Raw genomic sequence first — 23,628 nt, 5'->3', positions numbered from 1 at the left:
CGAATTGTGCACCTTGCGTTTATTCGAGTCATCCCGACTGGTCGGCGATTTCACCTTACGTAATTCTCTGCACCCTTATGAAATCGTCGTCGCCGACGGCTGCTGTTCGCAGTTACGCGAGATTTTCGCTGGCCGTATTTTTTTAATGGAATATTTAAATCTTGTTGAATATGATGTATCTTGTAAACATATATGCGAATTTATGTATGTACGAGACGTTTATTTGTTTCGTTAGCTCGATTACGTCATATGTCCGCAAAATCGATTATATAGCTATCATAAATGCAGTATTTTTACTGATAATATCAGAGATAATAGCCCGCAATAATTGAAAAGCATTATTATCCATTAATATCGTGACAAAGTTGACTAATACAAAGATACCTTTAATCAGTTTGTGTTCCATTACATTGTAACATTAAAATTAAAGCGTCGAGAACTTTGTCACGATAATGCTGCAGTAGACTCAGATATCGTTAATCACTTGATATGAAATGGTTATTAATAATATACACAGCAAAATTTGATAAAACAAGTACGGAGAGAAAGATCAACACACACACACACACACACACGCACGCACACACACACACACGCACACATACACACACACACACACACACAGATCGTTCCTGCAGATTCGCATTGAATTCAAGAAGCACCGTCGCATCGGAAGGTCAGAGGAATGATCGTGAAGAGAAATCGGAGGGGGACGAGTGTGTGTTGATTAAATATGGACCCCTGCTCATCTCGATTTGTTTCGGAGGAGCAACTGCCCCGGCGTGTATTGTGTGGGGCTTAAACCGGTTAAATATTCAACACACGCGCAGCTGCTATCATTCGTACGCTGCACGTATGCCGTTCGTCTTATCGTAGTCCCGGGGAAAAAAATCAACTAAAAAACAACTCGTTCGACGTCTGATGGTAACGGCGCGCACCCCCTCGCGAATTTCTCCCTCGTGGTCACGTTCGCGGTTCGTTGGATCGAAATGTATGCCAGAACTGGCGTAATTTCGAAAACCACGAGGCCCCTCGAGAGGGAAAAGAATCATTTAGCGACCGTCGGGATATCGAACGTGCCTGAATGGCAATATTCAAATATGATTTCGAATTCCGCGATTTTCTGTAACTGGGAAGGTTGTTGTAGGGTAGGTCGGAGAGATTACGTGCTATCTATTTTTGCACTGATTGCAATGATTTTTTTCTCTAGTCATTGGTCATTAAGCAAAAAATATTTTGCTTCTTTATAAAAAAAAAAATCACGTTCATCAGTTACGCATTTATCGAGGTATTTTTTACTCTCGCGAATAAGATCATTTTCAAAGAGTAAGAAAAATACAATTTTTATTTTAAAATGCCGGAACATGCAAATAACACAAATTTGAAGCAATATTGCCAAGTTATTTATCGCCTAACGAGGTTCGAATATCTCTCTCAAATACAATTTATTTCACTCTGCGCGACGAGCGAAAAATTTGATTGCTATCCCGCCCTTTATTTCGTTTCGGCTTCGCGCGGAAAGGTAGAATGAAACAAGCGGTTTGCCGCAAAGTGTAGAATTCTCCTTTGCATTCCAACATAGCGTGAGGCGCGTCGTTCGAGCACAAAGCTGGATGGACGCCCGCGAGAGTGGCGTCGAGATCGATACGATTCGAGAGCCGAGCGGTTCCGGACGCCCGCGAAAACGTGGAAATTAAGAGCGTCTATCGGGCAGTTCTCGCATTCTTTTCTCTCTCTTTTTTTCTCCCTCTCGATACCGTAATAATTTAACAGGGTCGTTCATTACGCGGAAGATAGCTTCGGCGTTCCGCGCGCGGACGAGCGGGACTTATGTTCGGCGAGGCTGGTCGATAGAGGAACGATTAACATAACACGCCGCCGATTATGTACTTCCCAACGGGGTACTGGAGCGATCGAGGTCATCGTGATAAAAGGAAAGGCCCACCTACCACAGACCTTCTGGTCTGAGGTAGCGTAGGTATATCGGTTTTCCGTACGTGCAAGCCCGAGCCTAATGTAAACGCCGCGAGAGGAGGCGGCCGCGCGAACGTAAACCCTAATCTTCTCGAAGCCCCCGAAGGACGGTATGCAGTTGGCGTAACGACCGGCTAAATCCGAAATGGCGTGACTAACGACCCGGCTTGATATCGTGTGCTCTAGACTTTCCTTACGCTCGCGGGAAATCGGGGCGGTCGGACTTGGAGGTATACTCGCGCTGTTTCTCGCCAGAAATTCCGCACCTAGTAAAGACCGACGTAACTCCGCCATTGCGAACTTTATCTCGCAATTATAAACTTTGCTTTGAACAACGGCGGGGCCGATGATATAGTCACCTTCAACGCCTTCAACACCTTCAACACGGTCATAAATATTCCTCGATAAAGAATTACGGTCGGGGCAGTGACGTTACGAAGCAGTGATTATACATACTGATTGGATCTTAAATTACTAAGCGCAAAGTTTTCCAAGGAAAATTGATTCGATTTAAAATGTTTTTAAACGTACCTAAAATATTGTAAACGTACTAATCATGGGATATAATTCTTCACGTTGAATTCATATGAATTTTCACGAACAAAGTATTTTTCTCAACGATGCGGGACGTATAATACAAAGCATAGAATTTTGCGCAATCGTTCGATCGCTAAATCGACCATACTCGGTTTTCCATAGTCGGCACGTGATCCCAACGTCCGTTTTTGTATTACCGCAGCGACGACGAGCAAGTGTGGAGGCCAAAATACGAATCGAATGCATCGTACGCTCTTCGACACGAGCACTTCGTGATCGTCGATTAAATTCGCTTTATCGAAGAATAATTGCGAACGAGAATATTGCCTGTGCCGGGATTACAAATGGTCGCGGCGCGGACGAAATACACGATCGGGCGACCTTCCGACCTATTTCGTCAGCAAAAAAATATTCTTTGGATGGGCTTTTCACTTCGTTTCAAAATCTGCTCTTGCCAGTGACAGTACGAACAATCAGCCATCTATTTGCACGTTATTGTTTCTCTCCTTCGCGCTAGAATATTTATTCAGCTAGACGAATTGAAATATATTCAGATTTAAGCGTATTGAGATTTAAAGCAAGTGTGTTCTCATTTCAGTGAAATTCAGTAAATTTTATTAATCTCATTTCTATCGGGTATTACAGAGTAAGCACTCAAATAAATTTTGTTTAAAATGTAACGCATCGCTCTTTAATCGAATAATCCCACGTAAGTCTGACGCAAATACGGTCTGATTGCGTTTCTACATTCTTCATAAATTTGCAGTTCTATCTGAATTTTACCTTCCCGTACTACAGAGAAAACCCTTTGTTGAATTAAGCCGCTAGCTCTTATTCTACTTGTTCGCAATCCTCATTATCCGCATGTTAGTTACTCAAGTGTAACTAACGAATACATTGTATGAAACTAACGTAATGCAAAGCTCTCTGTATAGGGCAACGGTCGATAATGCCGTCTTTCTACTTTGCGTACATCATCGTAAACGTTCAGCCCCGCACGTCTCATTTTGCCAGTGTCTATACATATACGTACATCTCTCTCACGCGTTCCATCTAATACCTCACTAAGATGACATGTCATAGCGAATATAATATCGAAGTCGTATCCGTTTATTGCTAGTCAACGCGCAATCTTGAATACCGAGTTGTATTAAATACACAGCGCGGGACGTACTGAAATGTATCCGCGTCGCAAGACGAGCGTTGGTCGACAAGTGTTGTATGTAGTACGATTACTCGAAATTGCAACTGAGGCGAAAAAATCAGCAAGAAATTCTTTCGGAGATTTTTTTATCTCGTAATCTAGCTCGACATATTCGTCGAAGAACTCGTTTCTACAGAGCTCCTGAGAATATCATTAAAGCAGAAAATAATACATCTTCGTATCGTGTATCGAAAGCAAAAGTTGCGGATAACAGAAAACAACAACGCGCGTTTCGACGAGTTGTTTGCCCGGCGCAATTCTTTACGCGGGTCGAAATAACAAAAATAATGAACAGAACGCCGGCGCAGGTAAAACGCGGACCGCAGGAATTTAATATCCCGTCGGGCCGCTGTCTACGCGCGCTACCTCCGCATCTCCGAGGCCCACGCAGCGAGCGAGCGCTATCGTCGTCATCAAATTTATATTTCACTCGGTAAAGAACCAACAGGTGCCTGGCTCACGGCTGCCGACGACGATAGAGCGGGGCGCGCATCCGGAGGACTCGCTCGCGCGAACGCAAGACGGCAATCATTATAAATAACCCGGCCGCTCAACGTCACTCAGGCACAATGGGGGTTTTATTGGAAAGGAAATGGCAATGATAAATAACACGGCAATAATAAAAATCTATATGTGCTTAGAGGAGGCCCGTCTCTCCAGCGCGCGACGCCATTTCCGACGTACGGAACGAATCGCCTAATACTGTGCACGAGCGCGGACAATGCGCCGCAGTCCAGAGATCGAAATGTCTCGCGGTGTGATATCGGGGGACAATACTAAACGACCCGGCGAGATCCAATCGAAAAATCAGGAAGGAATCGCTGGACGCGCACCATTCGTCCCATGTCGAATTAGATCACGGATCGGTCGGCTCGTAAAAGTATCAAGAAGAACGTGAGAGGAACCTTTCACGTGTTTCGTTTTCCAGTTGGGAGCTTGCTGGAACAAGGATGAGTCGGCAAATTGTGCTTCTCATCTCTTCTGTGGCTACATGACTACAGAAACTTTCGCACAAAAGTTTTACATTACTTGAATTTCTATTATGTCGCACTTGCGCTCTTCGGTTAACACCACCAAAGCAGTCAAAATAATCAGTATGTAATCTTTTATTAAAATAATGATGCATTTTCTGAGATTTTTCGTGACTTTTTGTTACAATATGTACATGATTAAATTGATTACGTAGATTTTCTTTTTTCAAATATAGAAATAGGTATACGTTAATTGTCGACAGTTTTAGTATTAAACAATAAATAAGTATCGAAAATTGCAGCTAGACTTAAAGATATTTTAGTTTTAATTATGTTGCAAAAAGATCCGAGTTGATGTGTTATTTCGACAAAAGCTTATTCCAACGCGTACAAGTGACTCCGACTGAAAAAATGTATACGTAAACTATCTTTTATTTTCTTATTTTCTGTTTATTGAGCTCGGCGTATAAAGCACTGATTGACGAGTTGTGGGAACAACGCGAAACCAATATCAGTAAACACTGATAAAAATCATACATGAAAGCGCGACGACAGCTTGCCGTTCGTGAAATGTCAGGCAAAAGCGTAATATTGCTGCACTCAGTAATGGAATGAGTTTCGAGTGTCGACATACTCGTCCCGGATATATTGATACCTCTCTTCACTGTATAGAAAATATTCTACGCAAGCATGTTTAATTTTTAAATCGGATTAACTGCGCTAGATTTATCCCGAGATAGATATGTTGTAGATATTTTTTCTTAAATTGAAATACACTGATTCGAAACACGAGTTATTATTGCGTGGAAAAATAAAGAAATAGGATTAATGCAAGAACTACAGATTTCACAAACAGCGTATTCTTGACGCGTGCATGTATGTGTGTGTATAATTAGACGAATTAATATTATCCAATATTATTTTAAAAAAGATTTTCTAGCACAGCAATATTAAATTAATACATAACATTTTTCAACCGTAATATACAGTATTTTTTTTTCATATATGAATATATTTTTCATATTTTTATTTTTATTCCAATAGTAGGTAGAGATGTATTTTAGCCTCTGCCTCTGAATTGTCATTTAGTATTACCTGATTCAGATAAATATTCGACGGATGTTTCTCTCGAGTTTACCTTGAGTTTCGTTCATTAGCGGTGCGGGAGTTTTAACGTCACGCAAAGGAAACAAAGAAGATTTTAACACATACACGTTTATGCAGGCACGTTAATTCTACATATGCATATTATCGTCTACTATTTACATGCCACGCTATCATACAGCAATATCGTATTTGCTTATAACTGTTTATATGTTTGTTGAAGCTAAAAATATGCAACTGTGTACATTCTTTCGTAATCGTTCTGACACACTGGTGATGCGATCAGTGTCATTTACTAAAAAATACGCGTAAATTATACCGAGGTCCCTTTTGACACAGTCCGCTCATTTTTCCATGCCGGCAATTTGCTTTCGTGATGATTATCTGAAAGAGCGTGTTTCACCAGGGAGTGTACCTGTCTACATATATAGTTTTCCCCAGTTCTCTCGAGCACGGTTTCGCCGGTTGTTCGGCTTTTCTATATCTTGTACCGGGGATAAGGGAAAGAACAACGCCCGTGCCGTGGACCCTGGAAATAAATCCATTACGTGTCGTGGAATCCTACACGGCCTTTCGAATGGGAGCCGCATAAAGCCAGTCGGTTTTGTCCTTTCCGGTCGAGTATCGGACTTTTGATGGTACGCGGGTACCCACGCTCGGCTCGCTCACTCGCTCACTCGCTCGATGGTCTACCTCATTAGGATCACTCGTACACTCTATTAACGCCAATGTATGCTCGTATATAGCCTTTGTTAGAGTGAACTGGTTTCCGCCGCGTCACTAAATATGGCTGCACGATTTAAGGACCGTAACTCCAATTTATCCGGAATAATCGCTGTAGCGAGTCATATCTCGGAGAATTATATCCGGCGCCAGAGGGAGGATCCTCTCGTTTTCCGCAAAAAGGTGGTTACCACTCGAATGCGTTCATTCTGCGATCCTAAAGAATAATCGCGTTGACAATTAACCGCGGAGCGGGATATAAGCATCGATCGTTATTAAGAGCCAGACCCGAGATTGGCTTTATCGGCGCGACGGGAAAAGTTGGCGCGAGTTAACAAATCGATTCTCCGCAGCGCAGCGGCCGGCAACCCGAAAAGCCGACGAGAGGCAGGCGGGATTCGATGAAGCGGAGTGCGGTGCCCCGGTGCCACCCTCCGCTCCGCTTCGTTCGCTCCAGCTCTGATTCAGAATCGCGATCGCGTGGAAGCACATAAATAGCGGGGCCACGCAACGTGACGTGTCGCGCTAGCGCGAGAGAGGCCATATCTCGCCGGATTGATTTAATCGCCAGCGTCCATTTGTCAAGGACGACGTCCGAATGCGGGTGGGCCCGTTCTGGCCGGGTCGGTCCTGAGGCCGACGAACGAGGACGGAGCTTGTCCTCGTTCATTTCACCAGGGGTGCGAGACGGTCTGGACGCTGGTACGATCGTCAGCGCGATTGTTCGCCATTGCAGTTGCATCCCACTTTGAAAGACGAGACCATATCGCGCGATCCGTATCCTGCCTAACGGCTGGGGTCGAATGAAGCGGAAAAATCTCGGGGAGACGATTTCGGAGATTTCAAAACGGTTCAGCTGGCAGCGGTCTATAATTTTTACCTAGCCTCCGGTATCCCGTTTTATTGTTCGGGACACTTAACGTGAGTTTAGATTACGAGATTTTACAGGATTACCAGCTGAGATTGTTTGCTTTGTCGATACGTATCACACGGATGACAAACAACGATAAAATACAAATCTAAATACGGGAATATATACATCGTGAATTTTTCGTCTTACGACATAGATATTCCGAACGATTGCAAACGAAATTCTGAGGCCGTCGTTAAATTGCGCCGATGTAAGAACTGCAGCGAGCTCGAAAAAGATTTGCATCGCGATACGCGCGGGAGAAGTAAGAAAATCATGGCCGAGAATCGTATTTGCATTACTGGATTACGTTCGAAGGTGCCGGCAGTTAGAACGCCGCTTTTATCGCTTTTTGTCGCATGCTCTTAGTACGTTCTCCCTTTTTCCTCACTTGGTCTCTCTCGGGGAAATGGTATAGTAATGATCGTGCACGATCTTCGCCGCTGCTTGTTTTCGCCTTTCTTCTATCCGGACTTTAAAGCCGCGCTGCAACGTTTTGTTGCGCTCGCATGAGCGCCTCGGTGGATACGTTGTCTCAGAAGCGGCAGCCGCACTTCGCCGAAGTGGCTTCGCTAGTTCTTCATTTGGATACTCAACAAGCCGTCTGCATTACATGATTTGCAGCTGCATTCGCCATGTAAGGATGAAGAATCGAGCTATATTTTCACGTGTACGCAGGTAACTGGATTGCCAACGAAACACGAAAATCCTCTTTCTCCAGGAAAAATCTCGTATTAAATGGACATTTCGGATTGCATTCTGCATAATTTCCGCCACTACAGCATCTATTGCACACTTAACTGATCGTCGGATATTTATTTCCTTTTCACAAATGCGAGAAGAGAGAGAAACGCTGAATGAAGTTAACTATAATGAATTCTGTGTCGGCGTATTCATCGAGTAAACTACAAAGTGATGATCGGATTCACCACATTCATGCGCAGATGAAGCCGCATTTTTCCGAATGCGATCGTTCCGCAGGCAAGAGTTAACGTCGTTTGTGTGGCGCCAACGTGGTGTCGGCACGTTACGGTATTTTCTTATCGACGACGCGCGTTCCTTTGCAATTACGCGGTCGAGCACGAGTCGAGTGAGAGCGACATTATTAGCATCGGAAATGACGTGCATTAAACCTCGGAACAATTTGAGCTCGCGGAGATACTCGAGGCACGAGAGTGGTTGAAGAGAGAAAATGGAAATAACGCCTAGAAGCACGTACGTTCCCGGGCCTGCTCGCTCGGTTCCACGGTGCATTCGACATTGTCAAAACTTTGCACATTAGACGCCGTATATTGGAGTATAACGCAATTCGCGAGACTTCGCGCGCGGCTAGGTGCAAGAAATCCTATCTACATAACGGCGCGACGTGCAATAAACGGCTTAGAGGAAGTTCGATCTTTTTAGCAATACCCATCGTTTCGGGACCGTTGCATCGACGCGACTACAACTCCGTCGGGAAACTTGGCCCGCTGCTCGTCGAGAAAACGCTCTTCCGCGAGAGCTTTCGGCGAGTCGCTATAAAGTACAAGGCAAAATGGGCCGAGGGAAACGCGATCTATAAATCGTGAAAAGATAAGTGTTACTGAAACTCACCCGGATAATTCCGTTAAACAGCGAGACGCCGGTTTTACGACGTAGTAATAGTTCTTGTCAAGCCGTGTACGAGAGTCCATACTCGGATTTGGAATATCTATTTATATAATGCGAATGAGACGGCTTTCTAAACAGACATTCGCTTTGTGAACTCGTGAATAATATTGTATGACTGGGTACTTCAACCTCCAAGTCAGTAATAAATACGTATCTTTGTTCTATCATTTTTGTACGCGAGTTATATTTTCTGTTAGAAATATTCACCAATGTATTAAATATAATATTCTCTGTTTGAAGACTTTCTTATTTGCTGATTTCTTATTTTTGTAACATTTTAGTGAGTAAATTGGCATTATTTACAGCTTAGATTAACGCTGGTGGGAATGTAAATAGCAAATGCTTGGAATGCTATGCGTGTTGGCCTATTGAGAAACCTCGATACCGGTGTGTATTTTAAGATACTCTTAAGCAGATATCTCGGATGCGGGGCGTGTTGGTGTGTTGGTGAGCACGGCTCGCCCTCCCTCGGCAGAGATAAGAAAAGATATCGTCCGATAAAAAGCCTGGCGTGTTCTCAAGAGCACCTGTAAGAAATAAAGTTGGCACGGAAGTGCAAGTGTTGATAACGAGTTCAATCTATAAATTACCGACACGAGGCAATTAATAATAATGAATAGGCTGCTTTAATCTCGAGTCTTAACTTATCTCGAATTTTAACTTCAAATTTAAAATTCGTAGCTCTCAGTCTTGAAAGTTTTTGGAGTGCTTTCCTCTCGTTGATAAGCAGCAATAACTTGTTCAGGTTAATCATTCTTTAAAGATTCCATAAAAATTATTTTCTACCTGTAAGAACTATAACGATAACGTTTAAAAAAATGATATCAAGAGAGCTTAAGACATTTTTACGCCGTGAAAAGAACGCAGTGCTATTAGATAATTCAGCGTGCACTTGAAACAGCATCGCAAGCTCTCGAGTACCATTACGATAAATAGATGAACAATAATGTTCTTTTGTTGCATCGAAAAGATAAAAGCCAATGGCACGAATCCAGGGTGATTACGCTGCGCACGGAATCGCAGACATTAATCGGATTTGTCCCTTTGTTTCGATCTTCGTGAAGGGATGGAGAATACAAATACGTGTTGGGTGCCGCGAATGCGTTCCGGAATAATTGCGTCACCGTCGTCGAATATTTCGCGTCGCTACGCGAGCATCGGTTGCCTTTTTTCGGGCCTGCAGGTTGAGATGAGGCGGCGAGGTATGTTTGCTCCGTAAACTGACAAAATTCGTTACAACGACGACGGGTAGAACATGTAGAGCTCGAGCTCGGGAATTAATTCCGTCCATCGTCTGCCTGACCTCTTCGTGCCGCGCACTCCGCGGTCGTTCGTCCCTGAAATGGACGCGCGATCGTTCGCGTATTTCGCATTGAAATACCGACGGCGTACGTTGTTTTCGCTCGTCGTTCGTCCAACCGGGCGATTCCCGCATTTTCTCGCCGACAGTGCACCGGGGCCGGGGGAACAAACGTACGTTTATTCGTGCGAAAAAATATCGCGGGAATATTCTCGAGCGATCCGCCGCGCCGTTTTCTTTTTGTCCCGTCACTATCTGTCCCTCGATCATTTTTTAAATCCCCGCCATATCTCTGCGAGACCGATGCTCCGTTTTCTGCGCGCGGCATCGCAATTCATGCTCGATTTAACTGGCAGAACGAGTTTCTGCGCGAGCATTGTCGCGACCTCCGAACGCCATAAGACCGCCTTCGGGGTACGAAATCATTCATCCGTTGTTCGCTCAACTTTTCGTGGCGAGTTCAAAGCCGTTTAAATCTCACCGAAAAAAGGAAAAGCGGGTGATACAGGTAAAAGAGAAGCGCGTAATTTCGCTCGAATGTTTTTGCGCCGCACTGTCAAAGGCTCTGTGTCGCGGTTCGTTGTTTCTGCAATTCAGCTTCGGTGTCTTGACTCCTTTGAGAGGAGAGAAAGCCCCACGGCTTTCGGGAAACCGTCGAGTACAATCTCAGACGTCCGTCGTCATTCTCGATATCCACATAATCTCACTTTGTCACGGTAGTCATTCCAGCTAGACGAGCGTTCCGCAAGCGGCATCGAACGTCAGGAAAGGCAAGAAAGGGATTGCGGAAGAAATTGTGCCAACATCTCCGTCTATCTTCTATTCGTCTATCTGTCGTTCTTAGATATCTCGAAGTGAATTTAAGCGGATATGGAAGAAACTTGATTTTATTTACGTATGCATGCGGCAGAGTCACGTAGACTCGAGTCTTTCTACATATCCGGCCTCGTATGCAAATATATTTGGGAAGATTGCAACGGGATTTCCTCTGGACTTGACCGTGTAATGCAGCAGGATAAATCCGAGGAAAATGTATTCCGCGGTCGACATGATTGCTGAAGAGCATACTTGATATAGTGGCAAACGTTGTCACGTTTACGTAGAAATGTAGCGTCGTGTGTGTCGATTAACACCTTCGTCGCTATTTGAGATGTGCGCGCAAAACGCTACTGCGTTAAACTCTATACTAGCAAACTCGTGGAATTTAATTTATTTCTCAATTTAAAAAACATTAAATTCATTTCTTTTCCTTCATCTTTCTTGTAAAACAATTATTCGTTGTGATACACGTTTTAATTATATTTTATAGATTACATTTTATTTTCGTAGTTCTCTTTTTAATTTTGTATCGTTTAAAATATTAAATCCAATCTTTGGTAATGGAAAGTTTTGCAATTTTCGGTTTGCTTAAGGGAAAACGAAACATCTCATTAACGTATCGAAATTGTAAATGCGCGAGAGAATGTCAACTGGTTGGCGACGCGTTCAAGGTTGGGTGCAAGGCGAGGTGCAAGACTTCAGACGCGGTAGTAACGTAATGCGAATGTTGCAGAGGCGCCAACTTGGCGCGGACTCGCTCGCTCGCCTCGTTTTACTTGCATGCGCGCGTTCTTCGGGTGTATTATAACGAAAAGATACAGCGCAGCATGCAGGAATTGCGAGGAGGTGGAAAATGCGCCCGGCGCATTTAAGCGCTTTTTTATTACGCCGATTATGAATCAGTGGCTACGTAATTGGCTCCGGGGTCCAACGCAAACTTTCTCGCGCGCGAAAACCAGAGACGTATCTTGATGTTCCACGTTTTACTTGATAGGAGTTAAAGGTCAATTTTCTTTCCGCTTGTCGTTAAAGCGGATGCACCCTGTAATAATAATCACGTCGTCCTTACGAATTTCTGAGTGGAATAACTTCGAGTGCCGTAACGGACGCGTAAAACAATTCCGTGATTCTCCGCGACTTCGCGACTCGCAAGCGACAAAGCGATTCGAGGTCTTATCTCCAAGAGATAATTATGCGACCGGAGAAAACGCGATTCTAATGATGCGATTGCGCTCATTCTTGTTCAGATTATCACGGTCTTTCCCACTTCCGAGCAGAAACAAACGTTGGGTAATTCGAAATTAATAATTATTTAGATTTTCTCGTTGGCGAACATCTCAAAATCTCTTTTCCACAACGGAAGGCGGAGAGCTACCCGTGATCTGTTATTTATTCGGATCTGCGCGGTGCGCTTTCGCTGGCGTAATGTATCGTTCCTATTCCAACGGCGGGCGGACGTATCGATACCGAGCTGTCAAATGCGCGGCATATACATCGGTTCGTGCAAATGCGGCCGGAGGCATCGTTGGTCAAGATTAGAGAGTATACGAGTGCGGGACACTGGGAAGATAGGCAAAATCCTGGTAGCCTCTATCGTATCCCACCTGCATCCTGACACCAGTCGTTGATATCGCGGCTTTGGTCCTGGAACTGTCGGACGGCGAAGTGTTCGTCACACTGGCTAGAATTCACGAGACACTATATACTAATCTGGCTTGGTGTATCTTTAAAGAAAATAATATTTTTATATCTCGAGAAAGAAAAACTTTCTACCACTCTCGCTTCTACTTTTATCGCTTTTGCTAAAAATGAATAAAAAACTTAGTAATTACTGTAACCAGTAAATTAAATTTGTATTTCGTAAATTACCAGCAGAGAAATGTATATTTATTTAGTAATTGTTTAACATAAACGCTAATATTTTTTACTGCCTTTATTTCGCGTATTTAAAAGGATATCTCTGATTGGGGTCACATGCATACATACATACATACATGTAGAAGCGGAATATTTTATAACTTCTCTACGAAGAATAATTTAACCTGAATCTTCTGAGCAAGAAATGAACTCGATTGGCGTACTCGATCGAGCGCTGCAATGTCAATGGAATTTTAATTTGCGTTTCGATACGTGAATATTCTATAGTACTCTTCCGGGACAATCGTATTTCACCGAAGCGACGTAACGAATACATAATTGCATTTGATTGTCCCTTTTACGTTCAATGGAATTCCGCGAAATGGACAATTGAGCGAAGTTAAGAGTCTCATCAATAAATAATTGATTCGGATAGTAGAGTATTCGCAACGTCTCACACTCCAGTGATTTATCTACCGTTTCGTACCGTCGATCGTGCCGTCGATCAATAATGCACAACCGGAAGGGAGTTTGGTCTCCATCCGCTCGTCCTAACTTCCTCCCCTAAACCTAGTCTAGTCTTCGTGCTCAATCGGGTGGAAGTCGGTAGCTGTCGTGGAAGATAATCTTGGATCTTGTCGCTTGACTGTATTTACGTGCTAGACTACCGGCCTCTTCTCATCTTCGCTTAACTCGTCGCTCAGTCTCTAACTTTGGCGCTGTTTACTGTTTCAGGTGACCGCCGTCGACACGCGAAACGGGGCCAGAAGTCTCGTGCCTCGCAGTGGCCTTGTTCTGCCGGGCAAAAGACAAACCGGGTGGAAGCGTTTGTCGACAAGGACCGACGATGAGCTAGCGACACCATCATGCACAGGATGAAGCATCGCGCGTTGCATGCTTGGCCATGGTTGTGGCTGTGGCTGTTCGTGGCCACGGCCGGCTCCCCGTCGTCCGACACCCCCGTGCCGACGACTCTGATACCGCCACGTGGCGGCGGAGATGGAGGCGCGGGAGGCGACGGCGGCGACGGCAACGGTGGCGGCAGTTCGATGAAGCCATCGATCCCGTCGATCGACACCGCAACGAACCTGCCGATCACGTTTGAGGATGACGCGAGTCTTTTTTCGGGACCCGAGTTCCGTTTCACGCAATCTCTATACAATGTCTCCATTCCTGAGAATTCCATCGGCAAGACGTACGTCGTGCCCGAGGAACGGATGGGCATAAAGCTCGCGTCCGCTGACAGTGACGTCGACGTAAAGTTTCGCATAGTGAGCGGCGATCGCGAAAAGTTCTTTAAAGCGGAGGAGCGCACGGTCGGTGATTTTTGCTTCCTCCTGATTCGGACTCGAACCAGCAACGTCGACGTGCTAAATCGCGAACGCAAAGACCGATATGTGCTCGAAGTGCGTGCCACCTCGAGCAAACGCGACGGTAGAAACAGAGTGATTGCGCTCGAGGCGGACGCCACGGTGGTGGTGACGATTCTCGACACGAACGATCTCAATCCGCTGTTCTATCCGATCGAGTACGAGACCACCGTGACAGAGGACACGCCTTTGCATCGCAGCATACTCAGGGTAATCGCCGAGGACGCCGATCTCGGCAGAAACGGCGAGATTTACTATAGCTTTGCCGAGGAGACCGATCAATTCGCCGTTCATCCGGTCAGCGGCGTAATAACGCTCACAAGACCGCTCAGGTAAGTGCATATATATATTTTTTTTTCGGTATCTCGGTCAGAGTAAATTGCGTAATCGCGACCTGTTTCACGAAGCAGAAACGCTCGAGCTTCGAGACTCGAAAGTTTAATTTGAACGAAATCAATGAACTATTTGGTTGATTTGCAATATAATGAAAATTCGTAAACTAATTTTTGCAATACATTATTTAACTTTATTTTTCTATTCATTCTCAGAAAAAATTCAGATACAAACGATTTGACTATACCTTTAGAGAGATAAATATTATATATATCTTTAAGAATTTTTGAGATTATATTTTCTCTGTTATTTTCTTCTCTGAATTTGCATATTAAAAGTACTTATTTTGTACAGCATTGTGGCTATACATTTCATTTTTGCATGCTGTACTCCAGCGGAGCTTGTTAGCGTGTCAAACAAACTCTTCTCCTTCTTTCATAGTTTCCATAAACTATCTATAGAATCATCATAGTGTCGTAACGTTAGCAAACAACTCGCTTTCTCTGTTAGGTACGCGGAACGCGCCATACACGAGCTGGTAGTCCTAGCGAAGGATCGCGGCGCTCTGTTCCGCAACGCGGGTACCAGCCGCGCGAGCACCGCTAGGGTCACGATCAGGGTACGGCAGGTGAACTTGTACGCGCCCGAGATCTACGTGCACCAGCTTCCCGACATCGTCGAGAATTCGAACGCCGACATCTACGCGATCGTGCGGGTGATCGACCGTGACGACGGCGTACACGGCCAAATCGCGGGCCTCGACATCGTGGGCGGCGATCCGGCCGGCCACTTCAGGGTGCGTCCGGCCGGCGGGCCGCGCTCCGGCGAGTACAACATCGAGGTACTGCATCTGCTCGATCGCGAGACCGCGCTACAAGGTTACAATCTCACCCTGCGTGCAATGGACCGCGGGGTGCCGCAGCGATACAGTTACAAATTCGTGCCGGTGCACTTGGCCGACATGAACGACAACGCCCCGGTGTTCAGTCGCGAGATCTACGAGGTCAAGGTGCCGGAAACGGCGCCGATTAACACGCCGATCATAAGGCTCAAGGTCACGGACGCGGACGAAGGGAAGAACGCATTGGTGTATCTCGAAATAGTCGGCGGCAACGAGGGTGGCGAGTTTCACGTGAACGCCGAGACCGGTATGTTGTACACGGCCGTCAATCTGGACGCCGAAAAGAAGGCGTTTTACACGCTCACGGTCTCGGCGATCGATCAAGGTAATGCCGGCACGAGAAAGCAATCCTCGGCAAAAGTGAAGATCAACGTGGTCGACACCAACGATAACGATCCGATCTTCGACCAGCCGGAAATGGAGGTGCTGCTGGACGAGAACGAGCCGGCCGGCACGTCCGTCGTGCGAGTTACCGCGAAAGATCGTGACTCCGGTGAGAACGCCTACATATCTTACAGTATCGACAACCTTAAGAAAGTGCCGTTCGAGATCGATCATTTCTCCGGTATCGTCAAGACCAAACAGGTGCTCGACTACGAGACCATGAAGCGGGAGTATTTGCTACACGTGCGGGCCAGCGATTGGGGCCTGCCCTATCGGCGTCAGGCGGAGATGCAATTACGAGTGAGGTTGCGGGACGTGAACGACAATCGACCGCAGTTCGAGCGGATCGACTGCACCGGACACGTGCCGCGATACGTGTCGATCGGCTCCGAGATCATCACCGTGTCCGCGATCGACTTCGACGCCGGGAACATCGTCAGTTACCGCATAGTGTCCGGCAATTCCGACGGTTGCTTCGCCCTCGACTCGGCCAGCGGCGTCCTTTCGGTCGCCTGCGATCTGTCGGACATCAAGGCCACCGAGAGAACTATCAACGTTACCGCCACCGACGGCACGCACTTCGCGGACGTCAATCCCGTGCACATACATCTTGTGAACGCCAAACGGAATCTGGGCTCGCAGGCGAGAATCCTGACGGATGAGACCGGCGCTTTCGAGTGTCACGACACCGGCGTGGCGCGCAGATTGACGGACGCGATCGCTTCAGCGGAGAAGAATAACATGCCGTCGCGGGACGACGAGTACACTCTGATACCGAGTCGTTACGGCGAGAACGTGCACGCGCCCGAGTTCATCGATTTCCCGAACGAGATACGGGTCAACGAGTCGCTCAAGCTCGGCACGATCCTCGTACGAATACACGCCCGCGATCGCGACCTCGATTATAACGGCAAGCTCGTTTTCGTTATATCCAGCGGCGACCGCGACTCCGTCTTCGGCATCGATCCGGATACCGGCGACCTGAACACGATTGGTTATCTGGACCGCGAGCGGGAAAGCGAGTATTACCTAAATATAAGTGTATTCGATCTGGGAAAACCACAGAAATCCGCCTCGAAGATGCTGCCGATCACCATCTTGGACGTCAACGACAACGCGCCCAAGTTCGAAAAGTCATTGGCGAGTTTCAGGATCTCCGAGACCGCGCTGAACGGCACTAACGTATGGCGCGCCAACGCCACTGACGCCGACCTCGGTGACAACGCGCGCGTCACTTACTCTCTCGTGACGGAGACCAATGACTTCCGCGTGGATCCCGTGACGGGCGTATTGAGCGTCTTCGGAAAGCTCGACAGGGAACGACAAGAGATATACGAGTTAAGGATCCGCGCGCGTGATAATGGCGGCAAGGACAACGACACCCCGCCCTTGTACTCGGACGCGCTCGTCAGAGTGACGGTAGACGATGTCAACGACAACGCGCCCACCTTTGCGCTGTCGAGTTACAACGTCAAGATCCGCGAAGATGTACCAGTTTGGACCGTCGTGGCCGTTGTGGACGCCACGGATCCCGACGAAGGCGCGGGCGGCGACGTGGAATACTTCCTGTCGGACGCGATGGAAAGCGAAGGTTTCTTCAAGGTCGACAAGGTGTCGGGCACGGTGAGAACGACTCAGAGCTTGGACTTTGAGGAGCGGCAGGTGCACACGTTGACGATAGTCGCGCGCGATCGCGGTGAGCCGTCTTTATCTTCCGAGACGATGCTCGTGATCGAGGTGATCGACGTGAACGAGAACCTTCATTCGCCAGTCTTCGATGACTTTGTCGTGTCCGCGAGTGTCTTCGAAAACCAACCTATCGGCACCCTCGTCACTACGGTTCGAGCGAAGGACGCGGATCCCCCCGGTGGAGATTCGAGAATTGGATACAGCATTCGTGGAGGCGACGGCGTCGGCATTTTCTCCATCGACAACGAAGGTGAGTGATTAATTAAAATAATAGATTATTTAAAAAATAAGTAGACCGTTTAAATATACCAGCGAATCGATGAAAATCAGTTATTAATCGTTCAGCTGCGCGATCAGAAAAATTCTTTTCGTCTAAAAGATTGAAATGAAGATAGAGAGATTGCGATTTTCTACAACACACTGAACTTTAATCGATATTGGCTGTGGGCACTCTTCGGCAAATAACTTCTATGTCTATACGCTCCACGTAAATCGCCGCGTTCATATTGAATCCAAGAATTTCCAATCAAATATCGCAAGATGTGCGCTTCCTTTGAGGAAGGGAACGAAACGGGTATCTGGGCCTCACCAGATTTCCCAATATCCCGTTCAATAACCAACGAATGGAGTCCCGCGCGACGAGTTAAACACATTCGACCTCGTAGCAGCAATTTCAATTTACTCGTCAAAACTAGCATTGCTAGTATATGCTAGCCAGGGTTCATAAATGTCTTCACGTTAATAGGTACTTTTAAAAGACCTAGAAAAAAAAAGACGTCGTGTCTACATATTCATAAATCACGACGTTCCCATGTAGATAAATAGGAGACGCCGAGCAGTAACCGTGAGAGGTAGCATTTGACATATGTTGTAATTCAAACACGAGGTTAAAGCGCATGTATGAAGATTTAAATTCGTTTTAAATAATTTAATAGAAAAGTGTATAATATTTTAATTCCTTATTTTTGCAATTGAATTTTCAATTTGAATTTGAACTTTTAATGTAATTAATTAAATTAATATAATTACATTATAAATATTAATACAGCTTTATCATAAGTACGTGACATTTTCTCGAAAAAAAAAAAAACTCGCGCGGAAAAACGTTCGTTGGTGCTTATTGTACGTGCACGGGAATGTCCGTATTTTTTTTTCTTTCGTCTCTTTTCCGGGTACTTCTGTTGGCCCTTCAGGCACAAAAGGGCGCGCAACGTGCGCGTTGTGCCCTTTCTGCATCGGACACGGCCCGCGCCGGACGCGTCGTGGCACCGTTCCAAGGCGAAGTTGCAGCGTCGCGGCCCATTAAATTTCGATGCAGCGAGCCTAATTGAATTACGGTGCCGCAGGACCCCCCTTTTTTCGAGTGCGCGAGGCGCATTAAATTTCTCCGGCAGTCTCCTTTCACCGCGGAAACGTCTCTCGAGAAATCGCACGTCATTCCGCTTAATGGCTAATTCCTGTGTACCGGTGCCACGTCGGTCACGGCGCGCGGTCATAATGCACCGATGATCGTTTCTTGATGAATGCACCGGGCGGGACGAATGTCTCGAGACGAAATAGGTTTCTTGCTAATTCACGAGACACGCGAAAACCACACTTTCGACGCTCGCGTTAGGCAGCATTGAAAGTTTAACGCGATTGCGCTTGCAAGTTTATTCGACTGACAAGAACGATTTTTTTTTCATGATATGTGTTACGATGCGATGGTCATCTTTTCGGTTTCCACAATAGCTCATCTCGCACGACGAAAAGTATCGACGCAGGTTAAAAAAATATATATACGCTCACAGGTCGTTGCTTTCAGTCATTTGATGTTTTCAATGTTCGCTGAAATAGAATACGATCGTATACACTCAATACACTGTATATTGAAGTAAATACTTTTTCACAACACTTCCACGGAAAGTTCGACTTTCCATGCCTGTAGAGAGGGACGAAAGTGGCCAATTTCACGCCAGGGCGGCATAACGGGCGGAAAGTAACCACTTTCCTCCCTAGGGAAGAAAATTGATACTTTCCACCCGGCATAGCGGGCGGAAAGTAACCACTTTCCGCCCTAGGGAGGAAAGTATCAATTTTCTTCCCTAGGGAGGAAAGTAAGCCCTGGTGTGAAATGGCCACCACCCCCTCTCTAGGCATGGAAGTCGAACTTTCCGTAAAAGTGTTGTGAAAAATATCGTGTGCACCTCGGGTCGAAAGCTTTTTCAGACTCGTGTGATTTTCTGCCCTCGCCTTCGGCTCGGGCGGCAAACTTCACACTCGTCTAAAAAAACCCTGCTTTCTCCCCTTGGTGCACAATATACTATTGTATATTGCGTGTGCATCAGCGTGTATATAAACTTGATACGGATACATACGGTGTTGTTCTATCTGCCAACCGTCAATAAGCAATCTTTACAAAATTTAAAGTCTTCGTTCGCTTTTTATAAGAAGTCATTCGTTTATTTGAACCTCGTATATTCAAATTTTCTCAGCGAAATAAAATTTCAAATCAAATATCTCTTCCCAAATTAAATTTCTTTTCAATTTAAACGAAAGATAAAAATTTTTGTCCATATGTTTCTATTTTTAATCAAGGTTTCACTTTGTGTGTCTACGTTTTTGGCGCAAAATCTGTTATTAGCAGCTGATACGATAAAACTCGAAACACCCTGTGCACGCACGCGCTCCCATTGTACACTTCTGCTTCCACGTATATGTGTGTATCGCGCGGTAGTATATTGATCTCCCGTCGAGCAAAAATAATACATTGTCAGTAGTATGCATATTCAACCGGCGTAAATATTCATAAGTCGCCGGGGTGTATTGCCGCGGTGTCAGAAGCACGAACGGTAACGTCGGCGGTGCCGATGGGAGTTGTGGTGCGGTGATAATGGCAGTGACGGTGTCGGGCGGTGGTGCCAGTAATGGTGGCGATACCTGTCACAACGCCCGTTTAAGTCGCGAATAATTTCCCGGCGGATACTTAGGATCTATGGCGGGCACGTGTATATTCACGCGTAAGTCAATGTTCCTCGTGTCGCGTGAGAGAGCCATTATCGCCCGGGATCGGAAAGTACGGCGCGTACGGCGCGTGCTATTACAAACTGAAAGATCGGCCCTTGCTTTTATTGTTCGCTGGGTGTCGAGCAGTTCCTTCTTTTTATCACAATTAAGAAATGTCGACTCGCACATTCTACATTATCTATACGGGACTTTTAATTTCTATAACAACGGTATTTTACAAGAATATCTCAATTTTTGCTCTCCCTCCTTTCTCCCTCTTCCCCCTTCGCTTTTTTCCTACCTCCCCTTTCTCTCCGCCAAAACAATATATTCCCATCAGCACAATTTGCGTCGGAACGATGCACAGCTTGACGCGCCGCGACTAAACGCGATTAAGCTCCGATCGTTGTAGAAAAGTGCCACACCTAGTTTGCGGGGCAGCCGACGAACGAGAGCCGGGCGACGCGTTTTCCGGTAAGCGAGCTAACACGTCATTTCGACCAGCTCTGTCCACTCTGTACTGGCCGCAGGCGTTGCGCAGCAGCGTTAGTCCATTAATAAAGCTTTATATATCAACGAGCGTTCCCCAAAAGCTCGGCGAGTTTGATCGTGCGCGATACGAAGGAAGGATCGCGACGATCCGCGCGGTTTAAAGCGGATGGGTTGGTATCCGGAAATGGCTGATCTTTTCTGCTCGCCTTTTCTCTCCATTCTCTTGCCTTTATATAATCCTGGGTAAAGCCGTCTCCAGCCTTGCATCCCTTTTCGTTTGATAAAACCGACATGTCCTTAATTCGAGGAATTTGCGAGAGAGCGGGCACAGATACCGCTATTCACGTGATGCGAGAAACGTGTGTCTCTTGCGTATCATTGTTTCGTTACGGAATTGTGTTAACATTTTCGTGTTAATAACTTGTGCTAACTCGACGTTCAATTGAAAAGGTTAAAGAGATGTTAACTCGCGCATTGTTGAGTCCTCCTTACAAATTGCGAGGAAATTCTCCACCTTGAGTGTATTGGAGTATATTGGATTCAACAAACTGTTTCTCGATCGATTGTCATTATCCACTGCAATGCTGGAATGAGACGTAATCGGTTTTACTGTAAATACGTATCGAACAGTTGCAACGGTTATAGAGCTTTACTCTCCCCAGAATCTGTAGCCCTTGATAACGTCCACGCGGATGCGACCGGTAATTTCCGGAAGATATTTAACGATTGGACATTTATTTCGGGCATATCGGCAAATAATATCGTAAGTTATACGTGCGTATAGCGGTCGTAAATCCGTCCGGAATTGCTTTCGCCGACAAACCGTTGTGTGCTTTTGTTCATCTCATAAACCGTTTCGCGATATTCATCCATCCGGAGTGCCTTCTGTATTATCGAGCAGCTCTGGCGGGGCTTTCGAATACAGACGCCTGCTTCGCCACTCCTCCGCATTTTCCGCAGTTTCTCGTCTTTAATGCAACGACGCAGCTAAATAATTACGTCGCGGCGGTGCTAAAGTCAACTTCGACGACATCGTACTTCTCTTTTCACGTACTTCTGCTGAAGAACAACCACCATCTAACGTACCGGCGCAGCGCGAGCGGAGCCATTAAGCTATCGGAGTCTGGTATTGTTAGAGCTTACCTCTCGCGAAAGATTTTACACGCGAATACGTAAAATTCTGTCCGGTTGCGGCGCGCATACACGATCGTGTTTGTGGAGCGTGTTATCTCGCGTTGTTGGCCGAGACGTAAGTTGATTGAAAAATTGTTGATGCTAAATTAATTCCATTCCCTCTCACCTGTTTGGTCGGGCTTACGTGGTTTATCCGGCTGATGTGGGCAGATAATAGTTATGAGCTTCTGCTTAAATATTGTGCCAGAATAATAAGGGTGTGTCACGCTCTAACGAGCCGGCGAAAAGCGGGCGAGTGCGACCAGGTCGCAAAGTGGCGGGACGCGGTACTCTATATACCTAATAATATGTACGCCCACAGCAATAAAGCGTTTGCATCGTCCACAGCAATTACGCGGGTGTTTACACAGAAATACTCTTACTAGTTAACAAACCGTGGTGCGGTGAGATTTTCCTAAATGTATGAGAACAGTATTTTTGCGGCGACGTTGGGCGTGTTTAAAATAGCAATATCAAGGAAATATTCCATAGCATCCTATACGCCTGCATATTCGTTAGTTAAATAGAGTCCTTTTTATTACATACGAAATTTTATTCATTTCGTTATTACGGTCTTGCCATGGTCGTTATACAGATTTTAATATTTATAAGCCTGGGTAAGAAAATATGCACGTCGAGCGCGCTATATTTCTGCGCATGTATAAATGCGCGACGTATATGTAAGTTGTAAGAGAATTGGCTGAGACGTTTCAAGGATCGGGAATATTGTCGTAAACTAAACGGGAACACTATCGTCGAGCAAGTCAAGAGGCGGGAGGCAATGTGTTCGGAACTTAAAAGCGCGCTTTTACTCGTGTCCATAAACTCAATTATTTATAGAGAGCGACGGAACATCTTGTTGCTGTATGGCCGAGAGAAATCGAGAAGGAAATACTTCGACTCGACGCTCAATTCCACTCTAAAGCGCGTAACATGGTCGAGTAGACGAGAACCGTACACGGTAATATCTCGTAACGATACGCGAATTCATTATTTACCGGCGGCTTCCACGTCCCCCTCACGGCGTACAATAAAAGTATATTTGGATTGAAAAATAATTTGCCGTATTTGAAAGTCACGGAAGACTTTTTACTCATTTCCGCTCCGCTGCAGCGTAATACGTATTTCATCTGTGAAAAAAATCTGTCTCATGTAATTCGAATAGGATGGGCATGATTTGAATAAGATGTGTTTTTTATCTCTACGTGAAATTCATCGAGTCGATATCAAACGCAAACAGTGATTGCCAAGA

The 23,628-nt window shown here is 45.8% G+C and overlaps 1 protein-coding gene across 1 annotated transcript in view; it reads left to right on the top strand.

The window, feature by feature from the left end:
- Window positions 1-17,984, top strand: part of LOC139777778 (fat-like cadherin-related tumor suppressor homolog) — a 104,717-nt gene extending 86,733 nt beyond the window's left edge. Inside the window, exons 2-3 of the mRNA XM_071715384.1 lie at window positions 13,785-14,751; window positions 15,263-17,984. Coding sequence (XP_071571485.1) covers window positions 13,916-14,751; window positions 15,263-17,984 — 3,558 coding nt within the window. The 5' untranslated portion in view covers window positions 13,785-13,915. The remainder of the gene's footprint in view (window positions 1-13,784; window positions 14,752-15,262) is intronic.
- The last annotated feature ends 5,644 nt before the right edge of the window (window positions 17,985-23,628 follow it).

The sequence above is a fragment of the Temnothorax nylanderi genome, unplaced genomic scaffold (genome assembly GCF_030848795.1).
Source record: "Temnothorax nylanderi isolate EJ_2023f unplaced genomic scaffold, tnyl_v1.0 TNYL_tig0162_pilon, whole genome shotgun sequence".
Classification (NCBI taxonomy): domain Eukaryota; kingdom Metazoa; phylum Arthropoda; class Insecta; order Hymenoptera; family Formicidae; genus Temnothorax; species Temnothorax nylanderi.
The sequence above is the reverse complement of the archived record's forward strand: the minus strand, read 5'-3'. Positions and strand labels throughout refer to the sequence as shown.